At 41.1% G+C, this 22,747-nt stretch overlaps 1 protein-coding gene across 4 annotated transcripts in view; it reads right to left on the reverse strand.

Moving 5' to 3' along the window:
* Positions 1–22,747, reverse strand: part of LOC106584753 (anoctamin-3) — a 95,239-nt gene that overhangs the window by 40,123 nt on the left and 32,369 nt on the right. For all 4 annotated transcript variants that reach the window (XR_006761514.1, XM_045706301.1, XM_045706302.1 and 1 more), the window contains 7 exons: positions 17,885–17,967; positions 15,771–15,911; positions 13,198–13,362; positions 12,054–12,090; positions 11,379–11,490; positions 11,032–11,089; positions 9,927–10,024 (listed from right to left, as the gene is read on the reverse strand). Coding sequence is in view for 3 of the 4 variants with exons in the window: in XM_045706301.1 (XP_045562257.1) it covers positions 9,927–10,024; positions 11,032–11,089; positions 11,379–11,490; positions 12,054–12,090; positions 13,198–13,362; positions 15,771–15,911; positions 17,885–17,967 (694 nt within the window). In the remaining variant the exon portion in view is untranslated. The remainder of the gene's footprint in view (positions 1–9,926; positions 10,025–11,031; positions 11,090–11,378; positions 11,491–12,053; positions 12,091–13,197; positions 13,363–15,770; positions 15,912–17,884; positions 17,968–22,747) is intronic.

Consider the following 22,747-nt stretch of genomic DNA (forward strand, 5'->3'; position numbering starts at 1 on the left):
ACAACACAGCTCTACTAGACCTGGCCCAACACAACACAGCTCTACTAGACCCCATCACAACACAGCTCTACTAGACCTGGCCCATCACAACACAGCTCTGATCACTACTCCAGGGTCGGACAGAACACTGTCCTTCAGAGAAGTACACCACATGATGCAGTCCACACCATGTATCATTCAGATCATCAGCCTACATATGCTGAGGTAACCTCTGGCAAAAGACACCTAGAACAATCAGAGATAGGAGAGGTGCGCCAACTACTGCAACTAATATGCAGACTACTGAGCTAGACAGACCCTTTAATTCTCACACACACACACACACACACACACACACACACACACACACACGGTTGCAGATTGCATTGTACTTATTTTTCATGCAATCTTATTCCATTCTTATTCATTTGTTTACAACTATTCTTAATTTTATTGGCACCGGTATGCATGTATGTATATTATTATTATTTTGTTTTTTTTCAATGTACTTTACTCAAACCAGTGAATATCATTTATTATAAATGAGATCATTAACTATCAGCTCTTGGAATATCCAGGGACTATACTCTTCACATTTTGGTTATAAAACAACAAATCCAGAATTGATTAAAAACATCAATGTTTCCTACTGGAAACATGGTGTCGTGGAGACATAGATACTCAGTGTCCCTCAGGCTATAGAGAAAGTTTACTACCATCAATCAAACATAAAAATGTTAAACGGGGCCGAGACTCAGGTGGAATCATCATTTGGCATAAGCAGGACTTAGCACTGAATGAAATGAAAAAAGGTACCAGTCACATTTGGCTAAAACTTAACAAAGGTACAATCTACTGTGACAATGATGTATACATATGTGCAGCTTATGCTCCTCCTTCAGATTCACCATATTATGATGATCAGTTTTTCGACAATCTCCACACAGAAATCATTACATTTCAGGCAGAGGGTAAAGTGCTTCTTTGTGGAGATTTCAATGCAAGAACAGGTTCTGAGCCTGACTACACTGATGCGGGAGGTAACCACCACATATGTGGACACCCCTCCTTGTACAGTAGCCCTATTATAAATAATAGAAACAGTCCTGACCAAATACTGAACAAAAATGGGAAGGAGTTAGTGAATCTCTGTCGAGCCTTAGGCCTGTACATGCTTAATGGTAGAATCAGAGGGGACTCTTTAGGTCGGTTTACTTACTGCTCAGCTCTTGGGACAAGTGTAGTCGATTATGCCATCACTGACATCGACCCCTCCTCCATTAGTGCATTCACTGTCAGATCACAGTCAGATCAACGTGTTTCTGAAGAAATTAACCGGCAATACTCATTCAAAAAAACAGCCCAATAAACTCTACAACATAAACCCATCGTACAGATGGGCTCCAAACAGTGCAGAGAGATTCATTGAAACATTGAACTCAAATGAAATGATGAACTCTATACAGTTTTTCAATAACTCACAATACCAAAACAATAAAGATGGTGTCAATTCGGCTACTCAAAACATCTACTGCATATTCCAAAAAGCAGCATCGAAAGCAAATTTGAGAAAACCAAAGAAATGCAACATCAGAAACAAAAAACAAAATGTTTCTGATAAATGGTTTGATAATGAATGTAAAACAATTAGAAAACACCTAAGACAAATGTCAAATGAAAAACATAAGCAGCAAAACAACCCAGAGCTACGATATGAATATTTTGAAACTCTGAAACAGTATAAACAAACACTGAAACGCAAGAAATTGAATTATACCAACAAGACACTTGATGAAATTGAAAACGCAATTGACCAAAATCAGTTCTGGGACATGTGGAACAATTTAAGCACAACAAAGCCACAAGAATTAGCCATACAAGATGTAGGAATTTGGAAAACATATTTTGATAATCTATACAAAAACATCCCACAAAAAGACTTACAACAGAACCAATTAGAAATTAAAGAAAAATTTAACATCCTTGAATCAGTCATTAAAAACAACCAAAATCCATTAGATTACCCAATAACCCAACAAGAACTAAATGTAAAGCTCAAATCTATTAAATCAAAGAAGGCTTGTGGTCTAGACAACATCAGAAATGAAATGCTGAAAAACAGCACACCTGAGTTGCAAAATGCTGTGCTTAAATTGTTCAACATGGTTTTAACTTCTGGCTGCTTCCCTGATGTCTGGAACCAGGGGCTCATCTCCCCTATCCACAAAAGTGGAGACAAATCAGACCCCAATAATTACAGGGGAATTTGCGTAAACAGAAACTTGGGAAAGGTTTTCTGTAGCATTTTGAATTCAAGAATTCAAACCTTTCTTCAAGAAAAAAATGTAATAAGTAAATGTCAAATTGGCTTTCTCCCTAACCATCGCACTACTGACCATATATACACCTTACACACGCTAATTAATAAACACGTCCACCAAAAAAAAGAGGGCAAAATCTTTGCTTGCTTTATTGACTTTAAAAAAGCATTTGATTCTATTTGGCATGAAGGGCTATTCTACAAAATTCTACAAAGTGGGCTTGGTGGTAAGGTGTATGACTTAATAAAATGTATGTACACAGAAAATAAATGTGCAATAAAAATCAAAAACCAAAGAACAGAATTATTTTCACAATGTCGAGGTGTGAGACAAGGCTGCAGTTTGAGTCCAAACCTTTTCAACATTTATATCAATGAATTAGCAGACATGTTGGACCATTCTCCAGCCCCAGGACTCACACTATTTGACACAGAGGTGAAATACCTGCTATATGCTGATGACTTGGTACTTCTATCACCAACCAAAGAAGGTCTTCAACAGAACATTAATATTCTAGAGCAATATTGCCATAATTGGGCCCTGGCAGTAAATTTCAAAAAAACGATGTCAGAAACACAAATATAAATTCACCCTGAACAACACCATCATTGAACACACAAAAAGTTACACCTACCTTGGTCTGACCATATCTGCATCGGGAAACTTTAATATGGCAGTGAATGCACTCAAAGAAAAAGCCCGCAGAGCATTGTATGCAATAAAAATGAAATTGTTCAAAATCAACATCCCAATTAGAATTTGGACCAAAATATTTGACATTGTAATCCTAACAATAGCTCTTTACGGAAGTGAGGTTTGGGGGCCACTCAATAAACTGGACTTTAAAATGTGGGACAAACATCCAATTGAAGCCCTACATGCAGAAATCTGTCGGAAAATCCTACAAGTCCAGAGAAATACACCAACTAATGCATGTAGGGCAGAATTGGGCCGCTTTCCAGTAATAATGAAAATACAGAAAAGATCATAAAAAATTTGGCTACATCTAAATTCAAGTCCAAATTCAAGTCTGCAATTTAAAGCACTCCAAACCCAAGAGCTGAGCACAGAAACGAGCCCTCTCAGTCAGCTGGTGTTGGACCTCACCAACCAAGCTGACACCAGCACTGCTTCAAAAGAAAGAATTCAAATAAACAAAATCATGAACCAATCAAAGGACTCATATTTACAACATTGGAAAAACGAAACAAAATCCCAAAGCCGACTAAATTGCTATCTGTCCCTAAACAGAGAATATGAATTGGCTGATTATCTCTACTCTGTCAGAGATACGAAGCAGAGACAGATCCTTACCAAGTACAGGCTGAGTGACCACCGATTGGCAATAGAAACCAGCAGACATAAAAAGACATGGCTACCCAAAGAGGAGCGTGTATGTGGTCACTGCACGACAGGGGAGGTAGAGACAGAGATGCACTTTCTCCTTTACTGTGATAAATATTCCTCACAAAGAGATTCCTTATTCACAGAAATGACTACATTTATTCCAAATTTGAACTTATTAAACCCAGAGGAAAAACAAAAAATACTCATGGGCGAAGGAGCAATGGCTCCTCTTGCAACCAAATATGTATTTGCCTGCCATAGCCTGAGGGACACTGAATAATAACATCTGCATAGTAAACAGTAACTTACTTATTATTACTATTATTGTTATTACTGTTATTGTTATTTCTATTATTATTGTTGTTTATCATTCCAAATAGTAGTGGTATGGGTAGTAATGGTAATGATAACAGTTTAGTGATGGTGGTGGTAGTAGTAGTGGTAATGATGATAGTAGTTGTAGTACTGGTGTAATGGTGAAGATGACCGTTATTTAGTTATAAGTTAGTTATAAAATTCATTTTCCATATTTAGATTTTTATATGTATTACATTCTACTATTTTACTATTATTTTACTACTATTTTATTGTTATTATTTTTAATTTTGTATTATTATTTACTGCCATTTTATATTATTATTTGTTATTGTTTATAATTGTATTACAATGTATATTGTATACATTGTTGCTTTGGCAATATTAAGACAATGTTTTCATGCCAATAAAGCAGCTTGAATTTGAAAATTTGAGAGAGAGAGAGAGAGAGAGAGAGACGGATAACCCAGCTCCATGAAGAGAGAGAGAGAGAGCGAGAGAAAGTCTGATCACAGCCAAATTACGTTGTTCCTCAAAAGAACAGACATGGAAACAACCACACATTCACACAGATGGGCCCAAAACAGCACAGAAGAATACCAGAAAGCAACCTGTAACCAAAATATCCAAACACTCTTAGATAGTTATCTAAGAGTTCTGGATAGCACATTCACTCACAGTAAAGAAGGCATCAATCTAGCAGTAAAAAACATCAACTATATATTCAGGCAAATGGCAAAAGAAGCACAATTGAAATTGATAAAAAACAAAATAAAAAAGACCACAAATGACAACTGGTTTGATGCAGATTGAAAGATTGTAAGGAAAAAACTTAGAACACTATCCAACCAAAAGCACAGAGACCCAAATTAATGGTGAATTACGTCTTCATTACTGTGAGACTTTAAAACTCTATAAACGTACACCCAGAAGCAGAAAAAGCACAGTACAACAGCAAGCAGCTGACACTAATTGAGGAGTCCATAAACACAAACAACTTTTGGCAAAATTGGAAAAAACTAAAAAAATCGAAACAAGAGGAATTAGCGATACAAAATGGTGACATATGGACAACCCATTTTAAAACACTCTACAACCCCGTTCAAATTGACACAAACGCAGAACAATGCCAAATTCATGAGAAGTTGAATGGATTACAAAAAGGACAATCAAAATCCAATGGACTCCCCAATTACTGACCAGGAGCTCTATAAGAAACTTCCGTTCCTCAAATTTAAAAAAGCATGCGGACCTGATGGCATCCTAAATGAGATGCTCAAACTCACTAGTGCAAAATTTCTATTGGCTGTATTAAAACTTTTTAATTTGATCCTGAGTGTAGGTTATTTCCTTGACATCTGGAATCAAGGACTCATAACCCCAAACTTTAAGAACGGAGACAAATTTGACCCTAACAATTACAGAGGCATTTGGGTGAACAGTAACCAAGGGTAATGTTTTCTGTAGTATTATAAATGTAAGAGTTCTAATCTTCCTTAATAAGCACAATGTCTTGAGTATAAGCCAAATTGGATTTATACCAAAACATCGCATGACTGATCATATTTACACCTACACACGCTTGCTTTATCGACTTCCAAAAAGCATTTGATTCTATTTGGCATACAGGACTGTTCTACAAAGTTATTGAAAGTGGTGTAGGGGGTAAAACATATGACATAATTAAATCAATGTATACTTGCAATACGTGCAGCATTAAAATTGGCAAGAGAAGAACAGAATTCTTTAACCAGGGGCCTTCGACAGGGTTGCAATCTGAGCCCTCCACTCTTCAATATTTACATCAACGAATTGGCCACTATTCTAGAAAAATCCTCAGCCCCTGGTGTTAGTCTCCACAATTCAGAGGTTAAATGCCTACTCTTCGCAGATGACCTATGCCTGCTGTCACCCACAGCACATGGCCTACAGCAGAGCCTGGACCTGCTAGAGCAGTACTGCCAGACCTGGGCCCTGGCAGTAAACCCCAAAAATACTAAAATAATGATTTTCCAGGGAAGATCCAGATCTCAGGGAATTAGACCAAAGTTCTCAATTGGTACAAAATATATAGAGTACTGCACACACTACAATTACTTAGGTTAAAAAATAAGCTCAACTTGACACCTTAATGAGTCAGTGAATGAACTGAGAGAGAAAGCACGCAGGGCATTCTACGCCATTAAAAAACACATTCAAATTGAAATACCTATTAAAATTTGACTAAAACTATTTGAATGTGTAATTGAACCAATTGCACTTTATGGCAGCGAGGTGTGGGGTCCACTTGCAAAAAAAGATTTCGTCAAATGGGACAAACACCCCATTGAAACTAGAGGTCGACCGATCATGATTTTTCAACGCCGATACCGATTATTGGAGGACCAAAAAAAGCCGATACTGATTAATCGTCCGATTTTTATTATTTATTTGTAATAATGACAATTACAACAATACTGAATGAACACTTATTTTAACTTAATATAATACATAAATAAAATCAATTTAGCCTCAAATAAATAATGAAACATGTTCAATTTGGTTTAAATATAATGCAAAAACAAAGTGTTGGAGAAGAAAGTAAAAGTGCAATATGTGCCATGTAAGAAAGCTAACGTTTAAGTGCCTTGCTCAGAACATGGGAACATATGAAAGCTGGTGGTTCCTTTTAACATGAGTCTTCAATATTCCCAGGTAAGAAGTTTTAGGTTGTAGTTATTATAGGAATTATAGGACTATTTCCCTCTATACGATTTGTATTTCATATACCTTTGACTATTGGATGTTCTTATAGGCACTTTAGTATTGTCAGTGTAACAGTATAGCTTCCATCCCTCTCCTCGCTCCTACCTGGGCTCGAACCAGGAACACATCGACAACAGCCACCCTCGAAGCAGCGTTACCTATGTAGAGCAAGGGGAACAACTACTCCAAGTCTCAGAGCGAGTGACGTTTGAAACGCTATTAGCGCGCACCCGCTAACTAGCTGGCCATTTCACATCGGTTACACCAGCCTAATCTTGGGAGTTGACAGGCTTGAAGTCATAAACAGCGCAATGCATTGCGAAGAGCTGCTGGCAAAACGCACAAAAGTGCTGTTTGAATGAATGCTCACGAGCCTGCTGGTGCCTACCACCGCTCAGTCAGACTGCTCTATCAAATCATAGACTTAATTATAATATAATAAACACACAGACAAGCCTTAGGTCATTAATATGGTCGAATCCAGAAACTATCATCTCGAAAACAAAACGTTTTTTTCTTTCAGTGAAATATGGAACCGGTCCATATTTTATCTAACGGGTGGCATCCCTAAGTCTAAATATTCCTGTTACATTGCACAACCTTCAATGGTATGTCATAATGACGTAAAATTCTGGCATATTACTTCGCAACGAGCCAGGCAATGAACGCAAGAGCAGTGACACAATTTCATGTTAGCAGGCAATATTAACTAAATATGCAGGTTTAAAAATATATACTTGTGTATTGATTTTAAAGAAAGGCATTGATATTTATGGTTAGGTACATTGGTGCAACGACAGTGCTTTTTTGCAAATGCGCTTGTTAAATCATCACCCATTTGTCGAAGTAGGCTGTGATTCGATGACAAATTAACAGGCACCGCATCGATTATATGCAACGCAGGACACGTTAGATAAACTAGTAATATCATCAACCATGTGTAGTTAACTAGTGATTATGTTAAGATTGATCGTTTTTTATAAGATAAGTTTAATGCTAGCTAGCAACTTACCTTGGCTTGCTGCCCTCGCGTAACAGGTAGTCAGCCTGCCATGCAGGCTCCTCGTGGAGTGCAATGTAAGGCAGGTGGTTAGAGCGTTGGACTAGTAACCAGAAGGTTACAAAAACGAATCCCCGAATCCCCCCTGAACAAGGCAGTTAACCCCCGTTCCTAGGCCGTCATTCAAAATAAGAATGTGTTCTTAATCTGACTTGCCTAGTTAAATAAAGGTGTAAAAAAAAAAAAAAAAAATAAAAAAATCGGCAAATCGGTGGCCAAAAATACCGATTACCGATTGTTCTGAGAACTTGAAATCGGCCCTAATTAATCGGCCATTCCGATTAATCGGTCGTCCTCTAATTGAAACCCTGCATGTAGAGTTCTGTAGGATTCTCCTACATGTCCAGAGGAAAACTACAAACAATGCATGCAGGGCAGTAAAATAAAAACTCAAAAAAGAGCAATTCAGTTTTGGAAACATCTAAAATACAGGGACCCCTCTCATATCATTACCAAGCCCTGCAATGCCAAGAACTGAGCAAAGAAAAGAGTCCCCTCATCCAGCTGGTCCTGGGGCTGAGTTCACAAACTTGTTCTACTAACACACTGACGCCTCAGGACCAGAACATCCAGTCAATCAGAATAAACCAAATTACAACACAGTCAAAACAAAACTACATTGCTTATGTAGTGCAGTGACTCAGGGGCTGAGTCACTGGCTTACTGGTGTTCTTCCATGCTGTCCATGGGAGGGGTGCGTCACTTGAGTGGGTTGAGTCACTGACGTGGTCTTCCTGTCCCCAGTCCACCTGGCCGTGCTGCTGCTCCAGTTTCAACTGTTCTGCCTGCGGCTATGGAACCCTGACCTGTTCACCGGACGTGCTTGTTGCACCCTCGACAACTACTATGATTATTATTATTTGACCATGCTGGTCATTTATGAACATTTTAACATCTTGACCATGTTCTGTTATAATATCCACCCGGCACAGCCAGAAGAGGACTGGCCACCCCTCATAGCCTGGTTCCTCTCTAGGTTTCTTCCTAGGTTTTTGGCCTTTCTAGGGAGTTTTTCCTAGGGAGTTTTTCCTAGCCACCGTACTTCTTTCACATGCATTGCTTGCTGTTTGGGGTTTTAGGCTGGGTTTCTGTACAGCACTTTCAGATATCAGCTGATGTACAAAGGGCTATATAAATAAATTTGATTTGATTTATTGGGAAACACAAGCACAAAGCAAAATGCAGTACTATCTGGCCCTAAATCGACAGTACACCGTGGCTAACTATTTGACCAACCTTAGAAAAACCTTGACAAAGTACAGGCTCAGTGAGCACAGCCTTGCCATTGAGAAGGGTAGACACAGGAAAACCTGGTTCCCTGTAGAGGAAAGGCTGTGCAACCACTGCACAACAGCAGAACCTGAGACGGAGCTGCATTTCCTGACAAAATGTAAAAAATATAAAACAATTAGAGAGTGTAATTTCCCCAAATTTGAAACCCTTATTCAAGGTTTCAAAGACCTCTCTGATGAGAGTAGGCTACCCGTCCTGTTGGGGGAGGACGCAGAAAGCTGTGGGTTGGCAGCGCACTACATTGCTGCCTGCCATAAGTTGAGGGACAGTGTCTGACAGACCAATCAACCTGCACATGTCCTCTACTGTATGCTTATTGTTATTGTTCAATGAATGGTTATTTTGACCCTTGGTTATTGTTGTTACTGTTGTCCTGTTGACAATTTTGATTCTTATTATTTTCATATTGTAAATATCCAAAGTAAGCTTTGGCAATATGTACATTGTTACGTCATGCCAATAAAGCAAATTGAATTGAATTGAAATGAATTGAGAAAGAGAGAGCGAGAGAGAGAGAGAGAGACAGAGAGACAGAGAGAAAGAGACTGTGAGAGAGAGAGAGTAATTCGATGGTCCTTATGGATAACCCAGCTCCATGAAGAGAGAGAGAGAGAGAGAGAGAGAGAGAGAGAGAGAGAGAGAGAGAGAGAGAGAGAAAGCAAGAGAGAGACAGAGAGAGAGAGAGGGTGTCAGAAAGAGAGACGGCGAGAGAAAAAGAGAGGGAGTGTGTGAGAGAGAGAGAGAGAGAGAGAGAGTAATTTGATGGTCCTTACGGATAACCCAGCTCCATGAAGAGAGAGAGAGAGAAAGAGACAGAAAGAGAGAGGGAGTGTGTGAAAGAGAGAGAGTAATTCGACGGTCCTTACGGATAACCCAGCTCCATGAAGTTATTCCAGATCTGTTTTAGTACCATGATGACTCCCATTTGTAGACACAGATCGATCAGACAGCCACTGGGGTGGCACTGAACGAAAGAAAAACAAGAAAAAATATATATAAATTACAAAATGACTCATTACAAATCCCATTGTGGTGGCATTGAATAAAATAAATCTAAATAAAACAGTCAAAAATTTCTATATTCATAATTCATAATCAGTAATAGGGAGCCTTCAATAATCACTTGTTAAATTTACTTCAAACGGGTGATGCCTGCTACTCATTTCAAGTTCATTGTGAGTGTCACGACATCGCTGATCCACCTTTCATTTTCCATTTGTTTTGTCTTGTCTTCCCACACACCTGGTTTAGCATAAGTAAATGGTAAACCAGGTGTGCGGTCCTCATCACTTGACGTGTATATAACCCTCTGTTCCCCCCATGTCTGTGTGTGGAATTGTTAGTTGTAAGTGTATTGTACATTTCAGACTGGTGTGCGACGGGTTATTTCAACCCGTATTTTGCTGTTCTGGGTGCAGTTTGATTTTTTGCATCATTAAAGTGCTCCTGCTGTTACCCATTTCTGCTCTCCTGCGCCTGACTTCCCTGCAGCCAGTTACGCACCGCTTACAGTGAGAGTTTTTAGCACCGTTATAAACCATAATTATAGAAACATTTACGGTGAAATCTTACGTCAAAGGAATCGTTACATTTTATGCAAAAGTAATCTTTAAAACGAATATGACAATGAGGAATCTCTCTATTATGTGCTGTAAAATCTACAGTCAAACAGAAAGGCTATAACCATCTCTATCAGCGTTGAAATAATATCCTGGGCGGTGTCCCAATATGGCACCTTATTCCCTTCATAGCGCACTACTTTAGACCCTATTCCATACATAGTGCACTACTTTAGACCCTATTTCCTTCATAGCGCACAACTTTAGACCCTATCCCCTACATAGCGCACTACTTTAGACCCTATTCCCTACATAGTGCACGACTTTTGTCCTGAGCACTATATAGGGAATAGAGTGCTATTTAGGACACAGCTCTGTTTTTATTGTTGTTATGCTTCCTGATTCCACTCACCTCCTCCAGTCTCCATCTGTTAAACAGTTTATTATATTTCCCTGGTCTGCCGGCGAACCTAAACACAGTCAGAGTGAAGACAATGGCTTATAAAACTACTCAATTATCAGGACAGTTCAATAAACGACTAACTCTGAGCTGGGGGGAGATTGAAACGTGCACAGAGCTCATTGTAGAAGTTTAACCAAAGTTTTCAATGAGACATCAGCCACACAGACAACTTATTTGGTGAATCAACTTACTCAGGGAATCTGAAGAATCATAAAATTGTAAAATATATATTATGTAATGACTGAAAATAACGGGGGGACCTGTTGCAATATTTATTGAGAAGTTGTAATATTTACCTTCCCAGGAAGAATGCAATGTAGAAGGTAGAGCTGTTCAAGTTAACAAACTGGAAGAGAAACATCTTGAGAGCAAAACTGTTCTCCCACTCTGACTCAGTCCGTGGGTGTTCTACAGAGAGAGAGAGAGAGAGAGAGAGAGAGAGAACACAGAGAGAGACCCAGAGAACAGAGAGAGACACAGAGACACAGAGAGACACAGAGAGACACAGAGAGAAAGAGAGAGACAGAGAGAGACACAAAGAGACACAGAGAGACCCAGAGAACAGAGAGAGAGAAAGAGAGAGAAAGAGAGAGACACAGAGAGAGACACAGAGAGACACAGAAAGAGAGAGACAGAGAGAGACACAAAGAGACACAGAGAGACCCAGAGAACAGAAAGAGAGAAAGAGGGAGAAAGAGAGAGACACAGAGAGAGACACAGAGAGACACAGAAAGAGAGAGACAGAGAGAGAGACAGAGAGACAGAGAGAGAAAGACAGAGAGACCCAGAGAACAGAGAGAGAGAAAGAGAGAGAAAGAGAGAGAAAGAAAGAGAGAGACACAGAGAGAGACACAGAGAGAGACACAGAGACAGAGAGAGAGATGTTGACAAGGACCTCCGAAGCGTAAGATACTGAAGCAACAAAATGAACACGTGCATCTTCAGGGGGATCTCGAGGGGGTAATAATTACCTAAATTTGTGAGCAGATAGGCCACCTTTTCATATACCTGATGAAAGAAACACAGTTAACACTTGACAAATAGCCTGACTAAATACAAGCCAGTTGATATGTGAGACATGAAGACGATATGTATTACGTAATCAGTGAGACAACAAGCGTCGCAAAATAAGCATCTTGTACAGTGAATAATAAGAAAACTCACTCTGAAAACCGTATTTTATAACTCTGCAAATTGCAAAATATACGTTTATGTAACATAAAACATTACTGTGAATCATTTATGTAACACTTGTTGGACTTGAAATACTGTTTGACTGTGCGTATCAGATGGCTTGGCTTGGTTTGGCAAGACACCCACCACATTCACAGACATGGTGATCATGAAGTTAAAATCTGACTGTGGATCAGTTATACAACATTATACTGTATGACTGTGTATATCCAGTGGGCTGGTCTGGCCGTGATCATGAAGTTAAAATCTGATCGTGGATCAGTTATGCAACATTATCCTGTATGACTGTGTATATCCAGTGGGCTGGTTTGGCCATGATCACGAAGTTAAAGGCTAAGTCTCCAATGAGACCCTAGTCCCGAGTGGCGCAGTGTTCTAAGGCACTGCATCTCAGTGCTTGAGGCTGTCACTACAGACACCCTGGTTCGATTCCAAGGCTGCATCACAACCGGCCGTGATTGGGAGTCCCATAGGGCGGCGCACAATTGGCCCAGCGTCGTATAGTATACTACTTTTGAACGGTAGTATATATAGTATACTACTTTTGAACAGGAGTATTAAATAGTATACTACTTTTGAACGGTAGTATTAAATAGTATACTACTTTTGAACGGTAGTATTAAATAGTATACTACTTTTGAACGGTAGTATATATAGTATACTACTTTGAACAGTAGTATATATAGTATACTACTTTTGAACAGTAGTATTAAATAGTATACTACTTTTGAACGGTAGTATATATAGTATACTACTTTTGAACGGGAGTATTAAATAGTATACTACTTTTGAACGGTAGTATATATAGTATACCACTTTTGATCAGGGCCCATAGGGAAGGCAATAGGGTGCCATAACGTTTTTCTTTTCTATTCCATTCCATTCTATCTATTCTATGGTTTAGTTTGGCCAGACACCCACCACATTGAGAGACATGATGATCATGAAGTTGATACAGACTCCGGTGCCAGAGGTGGCAAACTGCCAGTTCTTCTTGACAAACTCCCAGTCGAACGATGCAAACTTCTCCATGGCAATCAGTCGGAACACCACCACCGCAAACACTGCAGTCAGCACCAGAGAGATCTGGGGAGTGGACACACACATACACACACACACACAGATAGAGAGTGGCGGAGGAGAGAGAGAGAGAGAGAGAGAGAGAAAGACAGAGCGAGAGAGAGAGAGAGAGAGAGGCAGAGAGAGAGGCAGAGAGACAGAGAGAGAGAAGCAGAAAGAGAGAGACAGAGAGACAGAGAGACAGAGAGAGAGAGACAGAGGCAGAGAGAGAGAGAGGCAGAGAAAGAGAGAGGCAGAGAGAGAGACAGAGAGAGAGGCAGAGAGAGAGAGAGAGAGAGAGAGGCAGAACGAGAAAGAGAGACAGAGAGAGAGGCAGAGAGAGAGGCAGAACGAGAAAGAGAGACAGAGAGAGAGGCAGAGAGAGAGACAGAGAGAGACAGAGAGAGATCCAGAAAAGAGCAGTTAAATTCTACAACCACCTAAAAGGAAGCGATTCCCAAACCTTCCATAACAAAGCCATCACCTACAGAGAGATGAACCTGGAGAAGAGTCCCCTAAGCAAGCTGGTCCTGGGGCTCTGTTCACAAACACAAACACACCCCACAGAGCCCCAGGACAGCAGCACAATTAGACCCAACCAAATCATGAGAAAACAAAAAGATAATTACTTGACACATTGGAAAGAATTAACAAAAAAACAGAGCAAATTAGAATGCTATTTGGCCCTAAACAGAGTACACAGTGGCAGAATACCTGACCACTGTGACTGACCCAAACTTAAGGAAAGCTTTGACTATGTACAGACTCAGTGAGCATAGCCTTGCTATTGAGAAAGGCCGCCGTAGGCAGACATGGCTCTCAAATGAAGACAGGCAATGTGCACACTGCCCACAAAATGAGGTGGAAACTGAGCTGCACTTCCTAACCTCCTGCCCAATGTATGACCATATTAGAGACACATATTGCCCTAAGATTACAGAGATCCACAAAGAATTCGAAAACAAACCCAATTCTGATAAACCCCCATATCTACTGGGTGAAATACCACAGTGTGCCATCACAGCAGCAAGATTTGTGACCTGTTGCCACAAGAAAAGGGCAACCAGTGAAGAACAAACACCACTGTAAATACAACCCATATTTATGGTTATTTATTTTCCCTTGTGTACTTTAACTATTTGTACATTGTTACAACACTGTATATATACATAATATGACATTTGTAATGTCTTTATTCTTTTGAAACTTCTGTATGTGTAATGTTTACTGTTCATTTTTATTGTTTATTTCACTTTTGTATATTATCTACCTCACTTGCTTTGGCAATGTTAACATACGTTTCCCATGCCAATAAAGCCCCTTGAATTGAATTGAGCAAGGCAGAGAGAGAGAGAGAGAGAGAGAGAGAGAGAGAGAGAGAGAGAGAAAGCAAGAGAGAGACAGAGAGAGAGAGGGAGAGAGAGAGAGAGAGAAAGCGAGAGACAGAGAGAGAGAGAGAGAGAGAGAGAGAGAGAGGCAGAGAGAGAGAGAGAGAGAGAGAAGCAGAGAGAGAGAGAGACAGAGAAAGTGAGAGAGAGACAGAGAGAGAGACAGAGAGAGAGGCAGAGAGAGAGAGAGAGAGAGAGAGAGGCAGAGAGAGAGAGAGACAGAGAGAAAGAGAGAGAGTAAATATATCTGTAATCATTACAGTATCTTCTGAGGATGTATGTTATGAGGCCAGCAGTATTTTAAGCAATAAGGCCTGAGGAGGTGTGATATATGGCCAATATACCACGGCTAAGGACTGTTCTTAGGCAACACAGAGAGTCTGGATACAGCCCTTAGCCGTGGTATATTGGCCATATATCACACAAACCCCTGAGGTGCCTTATTGCTATTATAAACTGGTTACCAATTTAAATAGAACAGCAAACAAGTGTCTTTGGGTCATACTGTTGCGTCAAATGCTGTTTTAGCCAATCAGCATCCAGGACCCAAACTACCTGGTTTATATAATGGGTGTAGTCTGGGATTGTGTGTTTACAATGCTCATTGGTCATATTGGTAAACAATGAATCATCATTACGTGTCTCGGTCTCTAGACACTTCCTATTGTTGATGAGTGATGAGGAACACTGGGAAAACAATCCCCAACAACAGTCACTGTTTCCAGAGCGTCTGTTGTATTTCTGGCTCCTATCCACCAGGGGGTGGTAGCAGGCTGCTAGAAGCTCATTAACGTATTACACATTGAAAAGGTAGTAAACAAGTAAACAGCATTCCAGGATTGGGGTCAGTTACATTTCAATTAATTCAATTTAGAAAATAAACCAAAATTCCAAATCCAATTTTCTTCATTGCTTTTCAATTAAAGCATTTAAGTTTACTTTCAGAATTGACTGAATTGAAATGGAATCGACCCAAACCCTGCAGTGTGTTCACTGAGCACAGATCCACAGTACAGCCTGATGACTCATGTGATGACATGGTCTTACCATGAAGAAGATGCCGGACACAGAGACCATGAGTCTGCTGAGTTTGTCAGTGAAGGGCTGGAAGGGCTCCGGCTTGCCAGAGATAGGGTTTACTCTCTCTACTCTGGAGTACTTGGCTTCGAACTGGGGCCGCAGATTCTCCTGGGACAAACACACATACACTCCAGTATATCATATCAATAACTCTGATATTTCTGACTGGTCCAATCATGAATAACCCCGACCCAGTCAATACTAGGACCGTATCTTAATAACTACAGAAGTACATGTTCATGACATATAATATGGATCAACCAGACATTGCTGACTGAGTAATGTCTGAATACTAGTGTTCATACAGTACCAGTCAACAGATTGGACACACCCTAGTCATTCTAGGGGTTTACTTTATTTTGACTATTTTCTACATTGTAGAATAATAGTGAAGACATCAAAACTATGAAATAACACATATGGAATCATGTAGTAACCAAAAAACTGTTCAACAAATCAAAATATATTTTATATTTTGAGATTCTTCAAAGTAGCCACCCTTTGCCTTGATGACACTCTTGGCATTCTCTCAACCAGCTTCATGAGGTAGTCACCTGGAATGCATTTCAATTAATACGTGTGCCTCGTTAAAAGTTAATTTATGGAATTTCTTTCATTCTTAATGCGTTTGAGCCAATCAGTTGTGTTGTAACAAGGTAGGGGTGGGTATACAGAAGGTAGCCCTAATTGGTAAAAGACCAAGTCCATATTATGTCAAGAACAGCTCAAATAAGCAAAGAGAAACGACAGTCCATCATTATTTTAAGACATGAAGGTCCATCAATCCGGAAAATTTCAAGAACTTTGAAAGTTTCTTCAAGTGCAGTCGCAAAAACCATCAAGCGCTATGATGAAACTGGCTCTTATGAGAACCGCCACAGGAAAGGAAGACTCAGAGTTACCACTACTGCAGAGGATACGTTCATTAGAGTAACCAGCCTCAGAAATTGCAGCCCAAATAAATGCTTCACAGAGTTCAAGTAACAGACCGATTTCAACATCAACTGTTCAGAGGAGAATGCGTGAATCAGGCCTTCATGGTCAAATTGCTGCAAAGAAACCATTACTAAAGGACACCAATAATAAGAAGAGATTTGCTCGGGCAAAGAAACACAAGCAAAGGACATTAGACCGGTGGAAATGTGTCCTTTGGTCTGATGAGTGCAAATTTGAGATTCTTGGTTCCAGCCGCCGTGTCTTTAAGAGACGCAGAGTAGGTGAACGGATGATCTCCGCATGTGTGGTTCCCACCGTGAAGCATGGAGGAGGAGGTGTGATGGTGTGGGAGTGCTTTGCTGGTGACACTGTCAGTAATGCATTTAGAATTCAAGGCACAGTTAACCAGCATGGCTACCACAGCATTCTGCAGTGATACACCATCCCATCTGTTTTGCGCTTAGTGGGAATATCATTTGCTTTTCAACAGGACAATGACCCAACACACCTCCAGGCTGTATAAGGGCTATTTGACCAAGAAGGAGAGTGGTGGAGTGCTGCATCAGATGACCTGGCCTCCACAATCACCTGACCTCAACCCAATTGAGATGGTTTGGGATGAGTTGGACCGCAGAGTGAAGGAAAAGCAGCCAACTAGTGCTCAGCATACGTGGGAACTCCTTCAATACTGTTGGAAAAGCATTCCAAGTGAAGCTGGTTGAGAGAATGCTCTCATCGAGGCAAAGAGTGGCTACTTTGAAGAATCTAAAATCTAAAATATATTTTGATTTGTTTAACAGTTTTTTGGTTACTACATGATTCCATATGTGTTATTTCATAGTTTTGATGTCTTCACTATTATTCTACAATGTAGAAAAATAGTAGAAATAAAGAAAAACCCTTGAATGAGTAGGTGTGTCCACACTTTTGACTGGTACTGTGTATGTACATGTCTTTGACATATCATATTAATATACCAGATATTGCTAACCTCTTCCTCTACCCAATCAATAGTTTCTAAATGACTTGACCGTATCATACGTAACATAATGACGTTATGTAGTAGTATAGTAGTAGTAGTAGTATACATGACCAGTATCACATGATATCATATTAATAAAGCAGATATTGGTGGATAGACCAACCTCTTCCTCCTCCCAGTCGATGAGGTCCCAGTCATAAGTCAGCTCTGCCCTCCTCCTCTTCCAGAACTCCAAGAACACCGTGGCTACAGGGACAACATTCCAACAGAACACGGATCAATCAACATTCCATGGAATGACTGAATTGATTTATTCCAGTATATAGAAAATAGAAATAGATTAATATAACTGCAATGCAGCTTGACAGACAGAGGGTTCAAGTTACATATTGTCTCTTGGAGTTCCCCGACGTCTCTTGGCGGTGCCCAGCGTCGATATTTTTGAAAATTGTGGGAGGGGCCACATTGATATTTAAATTCTCGAGGGGGAATAACTCTATGGCATATTCCCTAAACACAGAAACATTGGATACACGAGAATTATGGGGATTTCTAATACCGATGCAAATAGCAATATTTTGAATCGGCAGCGAGATTTGGGCAGAATTTGAGTCTTTCTATGCCTGTTTAATTTAGCAGTCTCCTGTTCAGGATATAGTTTAACATAGACTGACCCACTTCTCTGTTTAAAGAGGAGTACAGGAGGAAGAGCAGCCAATCAGATGGGCCGACCCATTTTTCATCTGAGCCTCATGTGCTGCAGAGCTGTTGCTTCCTGCTCATCTACACTGCCACTAGAAAAGTCTGCCACTGTAACAACCAGTCTGATTGGACCTAGACTTGCTGTCCAGGTGTATACACGTTTGTTCCATACTGATGAACGAGACTTGAAAAGATGCCATTACGAGACCAGACGGGTCTACTGTGACCCCAGACACACCAGTCACAATAGAGGCTTCATTTACTGTGACCCCAGACACACCAGTCACAATAGAGGCTTCATTTACTGTGACCCCAGACACATCAGTCACGATAGAGGCTTCATTTACTGTGACCCCAGACACACCAGTCACAATAGAGGCTTCATTTACTGTGACCCCAGACACACCAGTCACGATAGAGGCTTCATTTACTGTGACCCCAGACACATCAGTCACGATAGAGGCTTCATTTACTGTGACCCCAGACACACCAGTCACAATAGAGGCTTCATTTACTGTGACCCCAGACACACCAGTCACAATAGAGGTTTCATTTACTGTGACCCCAGACACACCAGTCACAATATAGGCTTCATTTACTGTGACCCCAGACACACCAGTCACAATAGAGGTTTCATTTACTGTGACCCCAGACACACCAGTCACAATAGAGGCTTCATTTACTGTGACCCCAGACACACCAGTCACAATAGAGGTTTCATTTACTGTGACCCCAGACACACCAGTCACAATAGAGGTTTCATTTACTGTGACCCCAGACACACCAGTCACAATAGCCCAGCAAGTTTCCCCTGAACCGGGGTGATTATTCAGCAGACCAGCCTAACTGACAGGGTGATTATTGAGCAGACCAGCCTAGCTGACAGGGTGATTATTCAGCAGACCAGCCTAACTGACGGGGTGATTATTCAGCAGACCAGCCTAACTGACAGGGTGATTATTGAGCAGACCAGCATAGCTGACAGGGTGATTATTCAGCAGACCAGCCTAACTGACAGGGTGATTATTCAGCAGACCAGCATAGCTGACAGGGTGATTATTCAGCAGAACAGTCTAACTGACAGGGTGATTATTCAGCAGAACAGTCTAACTGACGGGGTGATTATTCAGACCAGCCTAGCTGACAGGGTGATTATTGAGCAGACCAGCTTAAGTGACAGGGTGATTATTCAGCATGACCAGCATAGCTGACAGGGTGATTATTCAGCAGACCAGCCTAAGTGACGGGGTGATTATTCAGCAGACCAGCCTAAGTGACGGGGTGATTATTCAGACCTGCCTAAGTGACGGGGTGATTATTCAGCATGACCAGCATAGCTGACAGGGTGATTATTCAGCGGACCAGCCTAAGTGACGGGGTGATTATTCAGCAGACCAGCCTAAGTGACGGGATGATTATTCAGACCAGCCTAGCTGGTGGATGCTGGTGGATGGATCTATAGTACAGCGTGTTTGGCTGCAGCAGCCTACAGTGAGTTTCCTATTGATCGTAATGGAGTCAGTGCCTCGGTCCCATAAGGCACCCTATTCTCATGGTCGATGGTCCCTGGTCAAAAGTAGGTCACTATAAAGGGAACAGGGTACCATTTGGGACAAATCCTGGATGTTTTCCATTTCCTGTCCTGGAGGTGTGGACAGAGCTGAGGGAAGATTGCTTTGGATGGGTGTTAAGAGAATGATGCTGGGACACAGTCCAACAGGAGCGGTGTTAGCTAACATCAGTGTGAGACTGTACTGCGTGGGTGTTTCCTCTCAAAGAGCACATGAACGCACACACAACCTCTCCCTCCTGGGTGTTTCATTACTAATTACTATTAGACTTAATTAGTAGGGGAGACTGGGTAACAAAGTAACAGTTTTAGAGTTTTACTTACTATGAAAATAATATTTGAGGTAGATTCATAATACCTTTATACAAACAACATACATGTACCTGCTACCATTACACACTGTAACAACGTTTCTAGGACCTACCTGTTGTTTACAATTCAACCGACAGTGGTGGAATTGAAATGTTCCCCTTGTATTTCTCACAGGGTTAATTGTAACAGGCTGTGGGGTTAATTGTAACAGGCTGCAGGGTTAATTGTAACAGGCTGCGGGGTTAATTGTAACAGGCTGCAGGGTTAATTGTAACAGGCTGCAGGGTTAATTGTAACAGGCTGCAGGGTTAATTGTAACAGACTGCAGGGTTAATTGTAACAGGCTGCAGGGTTAATTGTAACAGGCTGCGTGGTTAATTGTAACAGGCTGTGAGGTTAATTGTAACAGGCTGCAGGGTTAATTGTAACAGGCTGCAGGGTTAATTGTAACAGGCTGCAGGGTTAATTGTAACAGGCTGCGAGGTTAATTGTAACAGGCTGCGTGGTTAATTGTAACAGGCTGCGAGGTTAATTGTAACAGGCTGCGTGGTTAATTGTAACAGGCTGTGGGGTTAATTGTAACAGGCTGCGGGGTTAATTGTAACAGGCTGCAGGGTTAATTGTAACAGGCTGTGAGGTTAATTGTAACAGGCTGTGGGGTTAATTGTAACAGGCTGCAGGGTTAATTGTAACAGGCTGCAGGGTTAATTGTAACAGGCTGCAGGGTTAATTGTAACAGGCTGCGGGGTTAATTGTAACAGGCTGCAGGGTTAATTGTAACAGGCTGCGAGGTTAATTGTAACAGGCTGCGTGGTTAATTGTAACAGGCTGTGGGGTTAATTGTAACAGGCTGCGAGGTTAATTGTAACAGGCTGCGTGGTTAATTGTAACAGGCTGTGGGGTTAATTGTAACAGGCTGCGGGGTTAATTGTAACAGGCTGTGGGGTTAATTGTAACAGGCTGCAGGGTTAATTGTAACAGGCTGTGGGTTAATTGTAACAGGCTGCGTGGTTAATTGTAACAGGCTGCAGGGTTAATTGTAACAGGCTGCGAGGTTAATTGTAACAGGCTGCGAGGTTAATTGTAACAGGCTGCGTGGTTAATTGTAACAGGCTGTGGGGTTAATTGTAACAGGCTGCAGGGTTAATTGTAACAGGCTGTGGGGTTAATTGTAACAGGCTGCAGGGTTAATTGTAACAGGCTGCAGGGTTAATTGTAACAGGCTGCAGGGTTAATTGTAACAGGCTGCGAGGTTAATTGTAACAGGCTGCGTGGTTAATTGTAACAGGCTGTGGGGTTAATTGTAACAGGCTGCGAGGTTAATTGTAAAAGGCTGCGTGGTTAATTGTAACAGGCTGTGGGGTTAATTGTAACAGGCTGCGGGGTTAATTGTAACAGGCTGCAGGGTTAATTGTAACAGGCTGTGAGGTTAATTGTAACAGGCTGTGGGGTTAATTGTAACAGGCTGCGTGGTTAATTGTAACAGGCTGTGGGGTTAATTGTAACAGGCTGCAGGGTTAATTGTAACAGGCTGTGGGGTTAATTGTAACAGGCTGCAGGGTTAATTGTAACAGGCTGCAGGGTTAATTGTAACAGGCTGCAGGGTTAATTGTAACAGGCTGCGAGGTTAATTGTAACAGGCTGCGTGGTTAATTGTAACAGGCTGTGGGGTTAATTGTAACAGGCTGCGAGGTTAATTGTAACAGGCTGCGTGGTTAATTGTAACAGGCTGTGGGGTTAATTGTAACAGGCTGCGGGGTTAATTGTAACAGGCTGCAGGGTTAATTGTAACAGGCTGTGAGGTTAATTGTAACAGGCTGTGGGGTTAATTGTAACAGGCTGCAGGGTTAATTGTAACAGGCTGTGGGGTTAATTGTAACAGGCTGCAGGGTTAATTGTAACAGGCTGCAGGGTTAATTGTAACAGGCTGCAGGGTTAATTGTAACAGGCTGCGAGGTTAATTGTAACAGGCTGCAGGGTTAATTGTAACAGGCTGCAGGGTTAATTGTAACAGGCTGCAGGGTTAATTGTAACAGGCTGCAGGGTTAATTGTAACAGGCTGCGAGGTTAATTGTAACAGGCTGCGTGGTTAATTGTAACAGGCTGCGGGGTTAATTGTAACAGGCTGCGAGGTTAATTGTAACAGGCTGCGTGGTTAATTGTAACAGGCTGTGGGGTTAATTGTAACAGGCTGCGGGGTTAATTGTAACAGGCTGCAGGGTTAATTGTAACAGGCTGTGAGGTTAATTGTAACAGGCTGTGGGGTTAATTGTAACAGGCTGCAGGGTTAATTGTAACAGGCTGCAGGGTTAATTGTAACAGGCTGCGGGGTTAATTGTAACAGGCTGCAGGGTTAATTGTAACAGGCTGCGAGGTTAATTGTAACAGGCTGCGTGGTTAATTGTAACAGGCTGTGGGGTTAATTGTAACAGGCTGCGAGGT

This window comes from Salmo salar, chromosome ssa23 (genome assembly GCF_905237065.1).
Source record: "Salmo salar chromosome ssa23, Ssal_v3.1, whole genome shotgun sequence".
Taxonomy (NCBI): Eukaryota; Metazoa; Chordata; class Actinopteri; order Salmoniformes; family Salmonidae; genus Salmo; species Salmo salar.